General features: G+C 41.2%; 1 protein-coding gene across 5 annotated transcripts; it reads right to left on the reverse strand.

Annotated features, from left to right (window-relative positions):
- Positions 1–6,811: 6,811 nt before the first annotated feature.
- Positions 6,812–11,408, reverse strand: LOC147895238 (G-type lectin S-receptor-like serine/threonine-protein kinase SD2-5). Of its 5 annotated transcripts, none has more exons than XM_087384066.1 (2): positions 7,413–11,408; positions 6,812–6,831 (listed from the first exon to the last, which is right to left on the reverse strand). In XM_087384066.1, exon 1 carries the CDS (start codon positions 10,635–10,637, stop codon positions 8,133–8,135), a length of 2,505 nt encoding a protein of 834 aa, XP_087240192.1. In that variant the 5' UTR covers positions 10,638–11,408; the 3' UTR covers positions 6,812–6,831; positions 7,413–8,132. The 5 variants fall into 5 exon arrangements, with proteins under 5 accessions (XP_087240192.1, XP_087240193.1, XP_087240189.1 ...); XM_087384067.1 differs by lacking the exon at positions 6,812–6,831 and having other exon boundaries at positions 6,993–10,382; positions 10,478–11,408; XM_087384063.1 differs by lacking the exon at positions 6,812–6,831 and having other exon boundaries at positions 6,993–7,827; positions 8,074–11,408.
- Positions 11,409–14,186: the final 2,778 nt, after the last annotated feature.

Here is a 14,186-nt window from a genome sequence, read left to right on the forward strand (position 1 = left end):
ATCACTCTCTAATCCCTTAAAATTAGGACACACTAATTTGAGGCCCTTTTGAGATCACAATTCTCCCCTAATGGGGGAAAACGAACTATTAGTGAATAAAAAGGGATGGGGGGGAGGAAATAAAAAATATAAATTAAGTATAAGTGAAAAAGTGTGTGTGTGTGTGTGTGCGTGTGTGTGTGTGTGTGTGTGAATAAATTAAGAAGGGAACTATTAACGAGAACAAACTGAGGTTACGTAAATTAAAATTAATACGTGATCAACAAATTTAATAGTTCACCCAAGAAGCTCGTGGAAACTTAAATAAGTGATCATCAATTAATAATTAAAGGCCATATAATTATTTTAAGAACAATTACATAGCTACATAATTAAATATCTATATGAATACATATAATTGTATATATATGATATTTATAGATATAAAAGAAATTAAAAGGGATACACTAAAATGGAAGCTTTCAAGTGGGGGAGTAAATCATAAGTGGGGGGTGAGGGAGTGGGTGTGGGGACCAATGTGTAAAGTAAAGAAAAAGTGTGTGTGTGTGTGTGTGTGTGTGTGTGTGTGAGTCTAAATGTGATAATGTCAGAGAAATGTGTGTGTGTGTGTGTGTGTGTGTGGCCCACCCCCAACCCAAAGGGTAAGACCACATGGTGGGGAGTAAGCCCACCATGTAGACTTACTCCCCACCAAAGAAATTGATACAAGAGAAATTACAAGACATCTCCTAGTATAATAGAAGTGTTTTGCAGATGACAAAGTAAGTGTCATAAGTGGGCTTGATAGAAAAGGGTATCCGAAGCATACTTTCATCTAAGCTCTGCACATCAGATTTAATAGTTAGTAAATCAAGGAAGAAAAATCACCATAAGATGTCATATGATTGTCCCATTAAGGGGATTCAAACTATTAAACAATCATTATGAAATATATTATTACACAGGAGAGTTATCCAAATATCTTTTGGTAAGGAGACAACTCCGATCCTGAATAAGGGGACAGGAGAATCAACTGAATACCTCTTGGTAAGGAGATGATTCCGACCCTATAGAAAGGACAAGAGAAACTATAGGATACCAAAGCAAAGAGAAGCCATTACTAAACTGAAACAATCGTATGGTATCAGCCCGACCAAAGGCTAGTAGGGAGAGTATTGGGTGTATTTAGAATTCATTATCCCCTCAATAATTGAACCATACCATCGCTTCAATCATAGATTGGCCTCTAAACAATTAAAATTTAAAAATAATTCAAATATGGAGATTTAAACATTTAAAAGAAATGAGATATAATTTTATTTCGAAGGTATTATAGCCAAACAAGGTAGGTTTACAAAAGTATAGAATCCTTTCGGTAGTCCAAGCTTCGAGGTCAGGGTTCACTTACCTGCCACCATCTAAACCAACCAATTGTTAGAACAATGAAGTTGAATTTGGGTAGACAGGTACTGCCTGTATCCCCTAGCTTGTTATCACTTTACCAAAGAACATGAACACACCTTTCAAAACTCAAAGATGAAAAGGAGCTTTAAAGGAATGTAAAAATAGTGTGGGTTAACAATCTAAAGAATTTCGAAAACGTGAAAAGAATTATAAGGGGGGTAAACCTCATCCCTGAGTGGTAAATTAGGGACCAGATACATTAATTAGATTAAAGCAAGGGGTAATCCACTCCCATGCAAGCTTAATTAAGGAAAAATTACACTCGAAGTAGAGAGGAAGCTTATCTTACAAATAGAATTCACATGGAGGGTAAACTACAAGGGGGTTAAACAGGGGGGTTGCTTCTAAAGGTAAAAATTGGAAATTACAAAACAATGGTACCCTAAGGATGCATATATATGTGTGTGTGTATGTGTGTGTGTGTGAGTTGAAGTTAGAGGGCAAAAAAAAAAGGGGTTTAACTTTTTCTTTAAAAGAAATTTTAAAACACCTTTCTACTTAAAAATTAATCACTAAAGGGCCATCACTAAAATGTAGGAAAAAATAAGCAGGGAGAGAATTGCATAAATAAAAGAGAGCTTTATAAAGAGACCTTATTATATATATTGAAATAAAGCAAAAGAATCAAGTAAAAAGGTTGAAATTAAGCATATACATTAAGCATATTAAGTAAAAATAAAGGATCAAAACACTAATTGAAAAAAGAGCATCATTAAACTGCAGCTAAAAACATACATCACGAATATATGTTTGTAAGACTCTCTATAGATATACAAGTATATACATATATAAGCATAAATACATATATACATATATATATATAAATACGTATATATATATACATATATATGTATACATATATATATATATATGTATAGATATATATATGTATACATATATATGTATAGATATATATATATATATACATATATATATATACATATATATGTATACATATATATGTATATATATATATATGTATATATACATATATACATGATATATATATACATATATATGTATATATATATTATGTATATATATATACATATATATACATATATACATATACAAGAGTAATACGTATGCGATAAATGGTCTAGTCAACTGCAAGCTTACGTGCATCACTAAATAGGAAAAAGTAACAAGGGAATATAAATAATTATATAAGTAGAAACTACTCTAAAAATAACTAGAAACCTAAATCTTAAAAAGAGGGATTAATAGCGGAAGTGTAAGAAATGAGCCGTCTACAGCGCTCATGCTACCAACTAAGAATGCAATAAGGAGGCAATCAAGGAAGTATGGGACGAGAAGGTCTTTCGCGTGGCAAAACATGGAGGAGGCTTAAGCAACAAAAGCAACAAAAAAACGAACGATCAAGGAGACCATCGTAAACCTTGCAAAAAGACTAAGACAACACAAAGGGCAGGCTCTGAGGCCCCTCTAAACCGAGAAGCAACTAAATTCTCGGGCAAGAAAGAGTGAGAGCAGGAACGACACTAGTGAGAGCTTAGTAGCAATGTGAATTGTCAAAAATAAGAAACTGAGAGTTTACGACTGTGTACAAGACTCAAAACTCAGAGATAACTACGTAGACAGACCAAGTGTCGACCACCCACTCGACCAAAGCCATGATGCTACGTAGAAATCAGCTACTATGAGCTATGCCTAAGTAAGAAATTGGAGGAGCTAAGAGCAGCGTGTAGTCTACCAGTAGCGAAGAGAATGCCTCGCAATGGACTCAAGGTAGTGGTAGTGTTTCAACGTAGCGCCATGCAACATAAAAGGTCCGTAGCTCAAAGCAATGTAAAATATGGAGCTGAGAGCAGCGTGTAGTCTACCAGTAGCAAAGCGAATGCCTCGCAATGAACTCGAGGTAGTGGTAGTGTTTCAATGTAGCGCTATGCAATGTAAAAGGTCTGTAGCTCAAAGCAATGTAAAATATCGAAACAAAAGGGAGCAAAGAAGACCTACGTGGTAGCCAAGGTGCAGGCCATGCTAGGGAACAACGACCGGCAGATGTCCTCCTTCGCGAAACTTTGGAAAGCAAGGAGGTTGTAGGAGCAAGCGACTTCATAAGAATTAGCAAGAGTAGCTATGGCTCACTGCGTAGAGGAAGATAGCTGAGATCAAAAGGGCAGAAGACCACGAACTAGTAAAAGGCGTAAAGGGATATAGCAAGAGAAGAAGAGCCGTCGTGATCCAAAACTGCCACCAAGATAAGGCACCACAAGAAGTTAGCACGTACGTAGGGAGGGGTGGTGAGCAATTAAGCAAAAGATAAGGCCCATAAAGGGTCTGGGTGGTGCAAGGTGGTGCGTAACACCATGACCAAGGGCGGTTAGTTTAAAGAAAGCAAATAAGTTTAGTTAAAAGGGGTTGCCTAGGTAAGGGGGTTTGAGTAGTATATATATGTTAGATAGGGGTAGTTAGGTAAGGGGGGAAGAGGGTTGAAAATAATAATGACGGGTAAAGTAAAAAGAAAGGGCACCTCAAAGGGGGGCTTTAGGAGAATTACAAGTGTGTTGTAAAAAAAAGGGGTACACATAAAAGAAGGGGGGGAAATGAACTATTAGTGAATAAAAAGGGATGGGGGGGAGGAAATAAAAAATATAAATAAGTATAAGTGAAAAGTGTGTGTGTGTGTGTGTGTGATTAAGATAAGTTATTGAGCTAAATTAACGTGTTTGTTTATGTGTGTGTGTACGTGTGTGCCTCAAATTACGCAACAAGAATTGAACACATTAATGGATGCCTTATCTCTGTTATGACTGGCAACAGGACATGGACTTGCTCTGGATGAATAAGGCCTCCAAGAAGGCATTCCGATTGTTGAAAATGGATTTTATGTTTTCTGCTCGAAAATGTGGCGGTTTGAATGTGCTTAATATTCACTATCATGCACTCTCAAGAAAGGTATCATTGCTGCTCACCTTCTTTAAGCAAGAACAGCCATGGACAAGAATGCTTTCCCACATGTGTCAGACTATGCAGACCCATTTTTATGGCAAATGGGAAGTGGATGTCTGGGAGCTTTTACTTGGGAAATTTATGGGGAAAACCCCAGACTGCCCCTTTGCCTCGGCACTCATTCATGATTGGAAAGAGGTCATGTTCAATATCAAATGGGATCCTGCAAACCCTAATGCTAATTCTTGAAAGGGTGAGAGCATCTTTTGGAGTGTTGTTTTTGATCCTCCTCTTGCTTGTCAAGAGCCTGTCCGATCATATAACCTGAGTAAGATGCATTGCAGATGTGGTAGATGAACAAGGGCAAATTCTTACTTTTCCGTGGGTCATGGCCAAATACACGCTTGGAATGCACCATAGGCCTATCTAGCAGAAGATAAAAGATCTTCTGCAGCCTTTCTTGCCCATTCCCCAGCTCTCACATTATAATAGGTTAGCTTACTAAAGGGCTGAATATGCGGCCTGTGGCTTTAAGCAAACTCACCTCTATGACAACATACAAGCTACTACAGCCCATGCCTTGAATACACACTTATGCAAATCATTTATGGCATATGCAAAAACCCCTCTTCGTGGTCAAGGAACTTGAGTATTTTATGGAAAGCCAAGTTGCCTCTCAAACAAAGATTATTTCTTTGGCGTTGCATTACTGGAACATTGCCAGTTGAAACTACTTTGATTAAGAGGAAGATAGCTATTGCCACAGCTACATGTTTACGATGCCAGGCACATGCAGATACAATACCACACTTATTATGGTTTTGTCAATGCTCCAAGCTCTTGACTCAAAAGATCTCCAGGTTTTTATGCCTTAGATTCCCAAATAACAAGTTTGGAAAAAAAATTTGGCTTTTTGGTAGATGTCCTAATCTATTGAGACCCTATTCTCTACTCCTTCACTCGATTAGATATTGGACTCTATGGACCTTCTGGACTAAACATAATATGACAAACATGCATAAACACTTCGATCAGCCCTATGAATTCTTCAGAGCTTCCTTAAGGCAATCAGTTTATGATGTGCCTATAATGAAGGTGATCTAGACAAGTCCTACATGGAAATAGTTTCTATGTGTTTACAATTTGGGCTCTCCAATTTTAGGAGACTCTTTGTACAATATTAATCTTTTAATATAAGGCCCAAGGATTACCCCCCCAAAAAAAAATGTGTGAGAATAAATTAAGAAGGGAACTATTAACGAACAAACTGAGGATACGTAAGCTAAAATCAACACGTGATCAACAAATTTAATAGTTCACCCAAGAAGCTCGTGGAAACTTGAATAAGTGATCATCAATTAATGATTAAATGCCATATAATTATTTTAAGAACAATTACATAACTACATAATTAAATATCTATATGAATACATATAATTGTATATATATGATATTTGTAGATATAAAAGAAATTAAAAGGGATAAAGTAAAAGGGAAGCTTTCAAGTGGGGGAGTAAATCAATAGTGGGGGGTGAGGGAGTGGGTGTGGGGACCAATGTGTAAAGTAAAGAAAAAGTGTGTGTGTGTGTGTGTGTGTGTGTGTGTGTGTGTGTGTGTGTGTGTGTGTGTGTGTGTGTGTGTGAGTCTAAATGTGAGTGTGTAAGAGAAATGTGTGTGCGTTCTCTCTCTCTCTTTCTCTCTCTCAATGTATAGAGAGAGACTCACACCTCACCAATGGCTACACCCAGTCACGTTCTAACCAAAAGATAGATCATTGATTGATTGACACAAATAGACAAAGATAGATAGATAGATACACATACTCATCACAAACCTCACAATGCCGACTATACCTATTCACTACCTGACCTAAAGAGACACGTAGGGGTGTTTCGCATGCATCCTTGACCAACCATGACCATAATCGCATATATGTGGGTAAGTGGAGAGTTGTGATTCACAACAAGAGGGAAAAACCAAGTGCTTAATTTTAACTACAAGGGTACAACGATGGGTGCCTAATGATGTCAAGCGCTTGCTCATCTACAAAGAGAGGGGCCGTATGTCAAGTTTCTGAGTTTCAAAAATGGGCAGAACTTCCCAGTTAGGAGGAGAAAGTTACCAAGAATTCATCTGACTGGGTAGAAATCTGGATTAAATGCCAGTAGAAGTGAGATGCATTCAGGTCAAGCTTCCATGAAAACAGGGCCTATTCCAATCATGAAACAACTCATGCCTTATAATAACATGAAACGTCCATTAACTACTAAATGATCAATATTCAAAAGCCTTGAGGTTCGAAATAACAAGCTGGATACAGAGTTGCACCCCCTTGTAAATTTTAACCCCTATTTACATCCATTGAAAGACAGGTTAACTCTATAACTCATAAGACCTCATAACTCTGCCTTTAATTAAGACTGGAATGCACTGAGACACATCCATAAACACAAGTACTTCCTTCTCCAAATGTTCCTGCCAGAGTCAGCCATAAGAATGTCAATGATAATTTGAACCACTTAATATTACATGTGAACCATTTCCATGTTAAATATATCTAGCAAAAACGAAATAGTTCTGAGCTTCTAAACCTATGTTTGCAAGATAACCAAGTAAGGAGTATGGTTTAAAATTCCTGATTACTGTGCATTTATACAGTGGTGGCAAGTAAATCATGATTAAAAAGATTAACTTCCCGAGACTTACAACCTCCAAATACAGCTAAGTGTATGCTATGCCAGACAGAATCCTCACATGAAACGCTCAATCACTTCATAAGGCCCATCAATGGGATATTATTTGACTGCAATTTTCAGCAATGATAATATCCCTGGAAGCTAATGGTCGGTGATCCGTAACTCTGTGTTCAGACCAAAATCATGAGGTTCAACATACAGCATAACACAGAATACTAGTATTTTCTGCAGGCATGAAAAGGTTGAAACCGACCTTTTAGCACCAGATTCCTGGAAGAACAATAAAAGGCTCTAGAGCACAATCATGTAAGTTCTTAAACACAGAAGAGTTGAATAGAAACAGAATTTGATTGTACAAACCTGTGTATGTGATGCGTTTCTCCAAACGTTGGAGGTAAATTGATCAGTAGAAAAGGAAATGGACCTCCAGAATTTTGTTTTTTACCACCGCTGAATCTAGTCAGATGATCTTGCTTGCCACAATCACCGAATATGCTAAGATGTCTAATTGCTGGCAAGAAAACTACTTGCCTATCAATGGTAGTGAGAGAGCTTTAAAAGGCAAGTTTACATTGCTCAGGTCTACTTAGCCCAAATATGGAAGGAAAGAAAATTGCTTTCTTGGGGGCTTTTGGGGGAGGGAGCACCCCTTGACAAGATCGACAAGTTCAATCACAATTAAGTAAAACCAACCACGGGAACTTAATCCACCATAGCACTCAGTGCCCAGTCTTTTGAGACACCTTGTCAGGCCTGCCATGAGGAATCTTGGGACCTGCTGGTATGAAAACCTCAATTTCAGACACCTAACAGTTTCAGCAACCCCATGCCCTCAAAGTTATCGATTGGAGTCGCATGGAAAATAAGACTAGGTCAAAAAATTTTCAAGCCTACAAGACTTCATCATCTTACAAGTAGTTGCAGTCAACTGAAAACCGTAGATAATGCAGCTGCGAATTGGGACGGTGTGCCTGCTTAAATTGACAGCAGAATGCTGACAAGATCCTTCTGTAACATTCACCTTTAAGTGATGGTTGGACTCGTTAAGCCAGCCTCTTGGATGGGATCGTTTCAAAATGGTCATCTTGGAGCTGAAAGTTGGACAGCAGACAGCAAGTCTCGACTTTGATTGTAATCAGAAGCACTGGAGGACTGCTCTGTAGAATTAATGGCCTCGACCATCCGAGCATGCAGACGGACTGCAAACTGTGATGAGAAGGGCGGGTCTAATACGCTCACATTTCCTTCCAACATTTGTACGACTTTCCCCATTGATGGTCTTGCTGGTGTATCTTCCTGAATGCACCACAGAGCAATCTTCACCGCTTGAACAACTTGTTCCTTACAGACTGAACCCTTAAGTCTCACATCCACAAGATCTTCAAGCATTCCCTGTTCTGCCTGCTGGAATGCATATGCAGGAAAGTACCACTTTTCCGACGATTCTGAAGTATCAAAGTTTTTGCGCCCACTAATGATCTCTAGAAGAACCATTCCAAAACTATAGACATCACTTTTTTCTGAAATGGCTAAGTTCAAGAGCCATTCAGGGGCAAGATACCCCCGTGTGCCCCTCATGGTTGTAAAAACTTGACTTTGCTCCTTTGTTATCAGCTTTGCCAGACCAAAATCAGACACTTTTGCATTATAATTTTCATCCAGGAGTATATTCTCTGGCTTGATGTCACAATGTATGATTTTCTCCCTGCAGTCATCATGGAGATAAGCAAGTCCCCGAGCTGTGCCGAGTGCAATCTTGTATCTTGTATTCCACTCCAAAACCTGACTCTGGTCGCCTTCAACAAAGAGGCATTTATCCAAAGAGCTATTTGACATAAACTCATAGACCAATAAGCGATGGCTTCCCTCGGCACAAAATCCACGAAGCTGCACCAGATGGACATGATGAATGCTTCCAATGATGGCTACCTCAGCTCGAAATTCCTTTTTACCCTGTCCAAGGCTCTCCAACTGCTTCACCGCCACTTTAGTTTTGTCAGGCAGAACACCTTCATAGACTGTCCCAAAGCCACCGCATCCAAGCCTTTTGCTGAAGTTATTTGTCGCACATTCAAGGTCTTTAAAAGAGAACCTGGCAGGTAACCCTGGGATGGAGTCCAAAAAATTGTCATCATCTTCATTGTCTTGACCTGGGAAAGTCAAATTGCGGACTTTCCAAAACCAGTAGGTAAAGATGCAGATCATGCCAATGATTATAAAGCCACTGCCTCCCACAATGACAGGCACCACAAAAGCGGGGACTCCTGTGGTGCCTTGGTGTGAAGCAGTGTCCGAAGACGCCTGTCCATTGGGAGATTCAGCAAGACCGCTTGTCTTTACATAGAGAGCATGACCGTTGTTGCTTGTACTTTGAATAGTTGCAAGATCAGACAGAAGAAAGCAAGAGCCAGATTCGTTGTAATAGAAAAGCGAGCTACAAGAGCAGTTCTGCGTGCATAGCTGCTTGCAAGAGTCGAGCCCAGAGGTCTTTAATGGAACAGTAAACTGGTTTGCGAAGTAGTCCAGACCATCCGCGACCTTCATATATTGATCAAGGCCAGAACTGGAGGAGTTCTTACAAGGAGGCGTGGCTGGCGCTTGACAACCCTGGGTTATATTCTTTGCATTCAGCGGTTGGAACGAATCAGGACAGCTGCACTGGCCAAAGTTGCACACACCAAAACGCCCACAGAAGAGAGGAAGTAGGCAACCACTAGTTAGGGCTATGAATTGAGGGGTCCAAGTGTTTACGGAGAAGACATAGATACGAAGATTCCCGTCATATTCTAACGAGGCCCTGCAAAGTGAAGCATTGCCAATCAAAGTGACCTCAGAAACAACCAAGGAGTCGTTTCTCACAAGACTCAGTCCAGTGGAGTTGAGAACCGCATAGCTTGGAGCACCTGTGCCTGAGGTAACAACGCGCGTATCCTGCAACATGCTCCAGTAAGGCTCGGGAGTGTTGGCATCGAAGACAAGTCGCAGATCCCCTTGTTGCAGCGAAAGATAATACGAACCAGACGACGGATTGCTTGGTGAGACACTGCTTACAACCGTCATGCCAGGAGTGAAGATTTGTCCGGCAAGAAGGGTGTCTGTGGGATGATCAAAGCTTTGCCACAGAGTTCTATTGGCTGCATCGAGCAAGACTAGGTTTCCTGAGTCTTGCATTTGCAGCAACTTACCGCCAAGTCCTGAAGTGTTGGTCGACCACACGGTCGAGGAACCTTTGCCGCGAGTGAGGGCAGCATTCCCATCTTCCGAGAAAACCAGTTGATCAGACAGAGAGACAGGAGCATCGCGATTTGCAGTCCACACGATGACCTGAGACTGAGAATGTATCACGCTCAAATAAGCAATCGTCTGGCTTTGAGGCGTGAAGAAGGACAAGCAGAAAGTGCTGCTGAGGGAGTACAGAAAACCACCGGTGCTATCGACGTACGCCATAGCCGAGCCTGAGAAACCGACATCGATATGATCAGAGAAAACGCCGGAAGTCATCTGCGGTAGCAAGAGGACCATCAACGCCAACAGTTTGGCGACGATGAGGTGCTTGGAGACATTCGTTCTCACGAAACATGCCATCTCCAAACGCGCTGGTTTTGGTTACCAACGAATCAGGCTGCAGGCACCGCCATGTCGTAGCTCGAGCTCGATGAGATGAAGCCAGTCGGAAGTTCGAGAGCACGCGTAGGGGAAGACATCAGGTGTTCTGTAAGCTCTCTCTATCGAGATTTTCTGCAAGCCTGGAGCTCTCGTAGGCCAGCAACTGCTCACAATCAACGCGTCGCGTTGCGGAGAATTTCTTTGTCTATCTGCAGTACTCCCACGAATCTCTCTGCCTGTTCATCCTCTTGGAAATTTTCGCGACGCGTTTTCGACATGCCCGCCCGTTGATGCAGCTGCGAAACCTCCACCTGCCAGCCCCCTGGTTTTCGGCTTCTACAGTACTCCCATGAATGGCTATGGCGTTGAAGACTTCCATCACCCAGATTCACTCATCGCCTAGCGAAAAAGCTCTCCTTCTCCTTGTCTCCGTCTGTGGTGAATGAGCTATCCTTCTCTCCGTCTCTGGCGAATGAGCTCTCCTTCTCTCCGTCTCTCCTCCTCTCCTCCTCTGCGTCTGCGAACTCCACGTCTCTCCGTCTCTCTGCGGCTCTCCGTCTGCGGCGAACGGTCAGCTCTTCTTCTCTGTCCTTCTCTCCGTCTGTGCCCAGCGAACGAGCTCTCCGGTCTCACCGTCTGCGGCATGGATATCACGAATCAGAGGCCTACCTCGTACAGGAAAGCAAGCGATTCCTGCAAGTTACGAGGTGGTCGGAGGGAAGAGAGATTATAGAAGCGAGAAGGGGAAGGTGCGTGAGGTGGATGAAGGTTTTTTGTGGTGGGAAGCAATGAAAGCATGACGAAGAAGGTGAAGCAGAATGATGGGGTTTGACTTTGGCCTTTAATGATGGAGGTAGATGTATAAGATTTTGTTCTGAGTCGTGACAACGACAAATCACCCTTCCATCATCCCTTGCATCATTTCTCTCTTTCTTTCTCACTTGGATCCTTGGATCCTTCCACCCTCCTTAGTCCTCACCCAAAAGCCTCCAAGTGTCCATCATATCTCTTGAGAGAGAGCTCAAGGTGGATACCCTCCACTAGGTGTTTATCTTTAACCTATTAACCATGGACACCAAAAAAAAAAAAAGAGGACACGTGGCAGCTTGGAGGAGAAAAGCCTTCCACGTGTCACAAAGAAGGAGCTTTTGGATGGAGGTTTGGAGGGGGGAGGAGGTGGAAAGACAAGAGGCAGGCTTTGGGGAGGAGGTGGAAAGACAAGAGCCAACTTTAGGGGCAAGGAGGAGATAGAAGGTCAATGGAATGGAGGAGATGGAAGATCACCTTCGGGAGGAAGGAGGAGATGGAAGGTTAATGGAATGAAAGGAGGAGATGGAAGTTCTCAGAGCCATGGGTTAAGACTTAGCCCAAATTTAAGAATCAAAGATCGACCTTCAGATGGGGAGTGATTGAGGATGGTTATGCGTCTTTGCCCGTGCAAAGCACGGGTTCAGTACTCATCCACCTTATTCACCTTCACGGAAGAAAAAAAGTGGATACACTCCACCCTTTGTGTGTAGCATGTGTGGGTTACACATATACTACCCATGTTTGGATACAAAAAAGTTTTTAAAAAAAGACTATAATTATAACGAACAAAAGAAGTTGGAGTTGTTCACAACCCATTTTGGATGCGTGGAGCTTGCGTAGAGGGCTAAGGCTCCCCATATTGATGGGCACTCTCCTTGTTGTGCAGCCCCAACATTATAACTATGCAAGCCCCTACTACCCCTACTTGGGGCTTCATGTATAAAGGCCCTTAATATGCTCTTCCTCACCAGCAATGGCCACTCTATTGGTTTGGGCATTGCCAGTACTTAAGTTTGACATCAATTTCATTGTCAATTTGGTGTTTCTTTGTTAATAACCAACACTTGGAAATTCTCAGTGGTTAAATGAAAAAACATAAATGGAGAAAATTTATTTTCTCCATATAAAGTAGATATGATCTATTTTTTGGTAAATGAAAATCTATGATAGGACAAAGCTTGTTAGGGGGAAAAGAAGCCTCATTGTGAGTTTTAGGAACTCAACTGCATCGCCCTACTAAACAACTACTCAAATTCATATCCCCACACTAAATCACCCATCCAAGTGTTCTTGGGCTAAGCTTCGATGTCTCTATGAATATGGTGTGCCTGAGTTTTTTTTTGCTCTTCCTCGTCTCTTTCCACTCCAATTGGGCCATCTCAAACTCCTCTTTACAACTTTCTCTCTCTGACACCTTCCCCCCCCCCTCCCCTCTTCTCATTGAGCTACAACAAAGGCAAGTAGCTCACACAACACACAACCATGCATAGGACAAAGTAAGAGTTACAGGACAATAAGCTATTGCAATGAAATGTGATTAGTTCTTCCACCTATGCCCGCATTTAATATGGAAAGAAGCGGGCTCTCCTTGAGAACCCCTCTTTTCTAAGCAAGGTTAAAAGAGCTCCACCTTCAAATTACTTTGCAAGAGATTCCTCTACTTATTCTCTTCCATGTAGTTTAGGGAAGTTGATCTGCAAAGCAAGGGAAGCGAGTGGAGCAAAGAAGTATGTTATGCTGCCAAAAAATGACAAAATAGTAGCAATATGTCTGACTTTTTTCCCTTCCACACTCCATAAAATGACATAGAAATTGAGAGGACGAGAAAGGAAAGGAAAGAATAGGAAAGAGAGCACCTAGAGATGTACAAGGTTGGTGCTAATTTGAAAGAGGGGAGAAATTATGAGATATTTTTTTTAATTTTTTACTAGGAGAACAACATGGGAACAACACTGTTGAGAGTTCACGCTCAACATCATGTGATCATGTGTGCATAGCACCATCACGTGATCATATGTGCATAGCACTAACCTTATAGAGTGCTATAAAGGAAAGGGTTAGATCCCCTAACCCTAATCCTGAAAGGGTTTGTATATATTCTATTTTTTCAACTAAATCAATCTAGTGTACAGTTAGTCATTTGTGGTGTGCTCTCTAGCTGTGCCCTCTCTCCTCATCTCCACTCTTCTCCTCTCCCCTCTTCATATTTTGTCATGGTATCAGAGCTCCCTTGCCTTCGTTGAGGCATTGTGATTCCTGAGAGTGCGAGAGAGATTCAGAGATTGAGAGGTTTCTATCTTTCATTCGGTTGATGAAAGATTTCCATTCATGTGAGAGGAATTTTTGTCCGTTCATCTCCTTTGAGAGTTCATTGAGAGAGAGAGAGAGATTTCATTCATTCAGTTCATTTCGGTTGAGTGAAGAGATTGCCATCCATTTGGAAAGAGAGATAAGTTGTTCTTCATTCTCAAGGTTCATATCATGAGAGAATGGTTCTGTGAGGTCTCTTTCTGATTTATAAGTTCATTCTTCTCTCCCGATTGTAGTATTTTGAGCTCGTGTTCAACATTCCTTGAGTCGTCTCTTCTATTCTCTATGTATTCTTTATGCTCAAAGAAAATAGAGACAACTCTACTCTCCAAGCAACTGCCAGCCTCTCCAAGCGACAACACTTCCAGCTCTAGAAGGCGACCCTCCATCCAACGACTCGCTCACGGT

The sequence above is a fragment of the Dipteris shenzhenensis genome, chromosome 13 (genome assembly GCF_047967505.1).
Source record: "Dipteris shenzhenensis isolate YYH24624 ecotype China chromosome 13, Dip_SZ_1.0, whole genome shotgun sequence".
NCBI classification, from domain to species: Eukaryota; Viridiplantae; Streptophyta; class Polypodiopsida; order Gleicheniales; family Dipteridaceae; genus Dipteris; species Dipteris shenzhenensis.

Coding starts and splice junctions, on each gene's coding strand:
- LOC147895238 (XM_087384066.1), bottom strand. CDS start 10,637: ATGGCATGTTTCGTGAGAACGAATGTCTCCAAGCACCTCATCGTCGCC.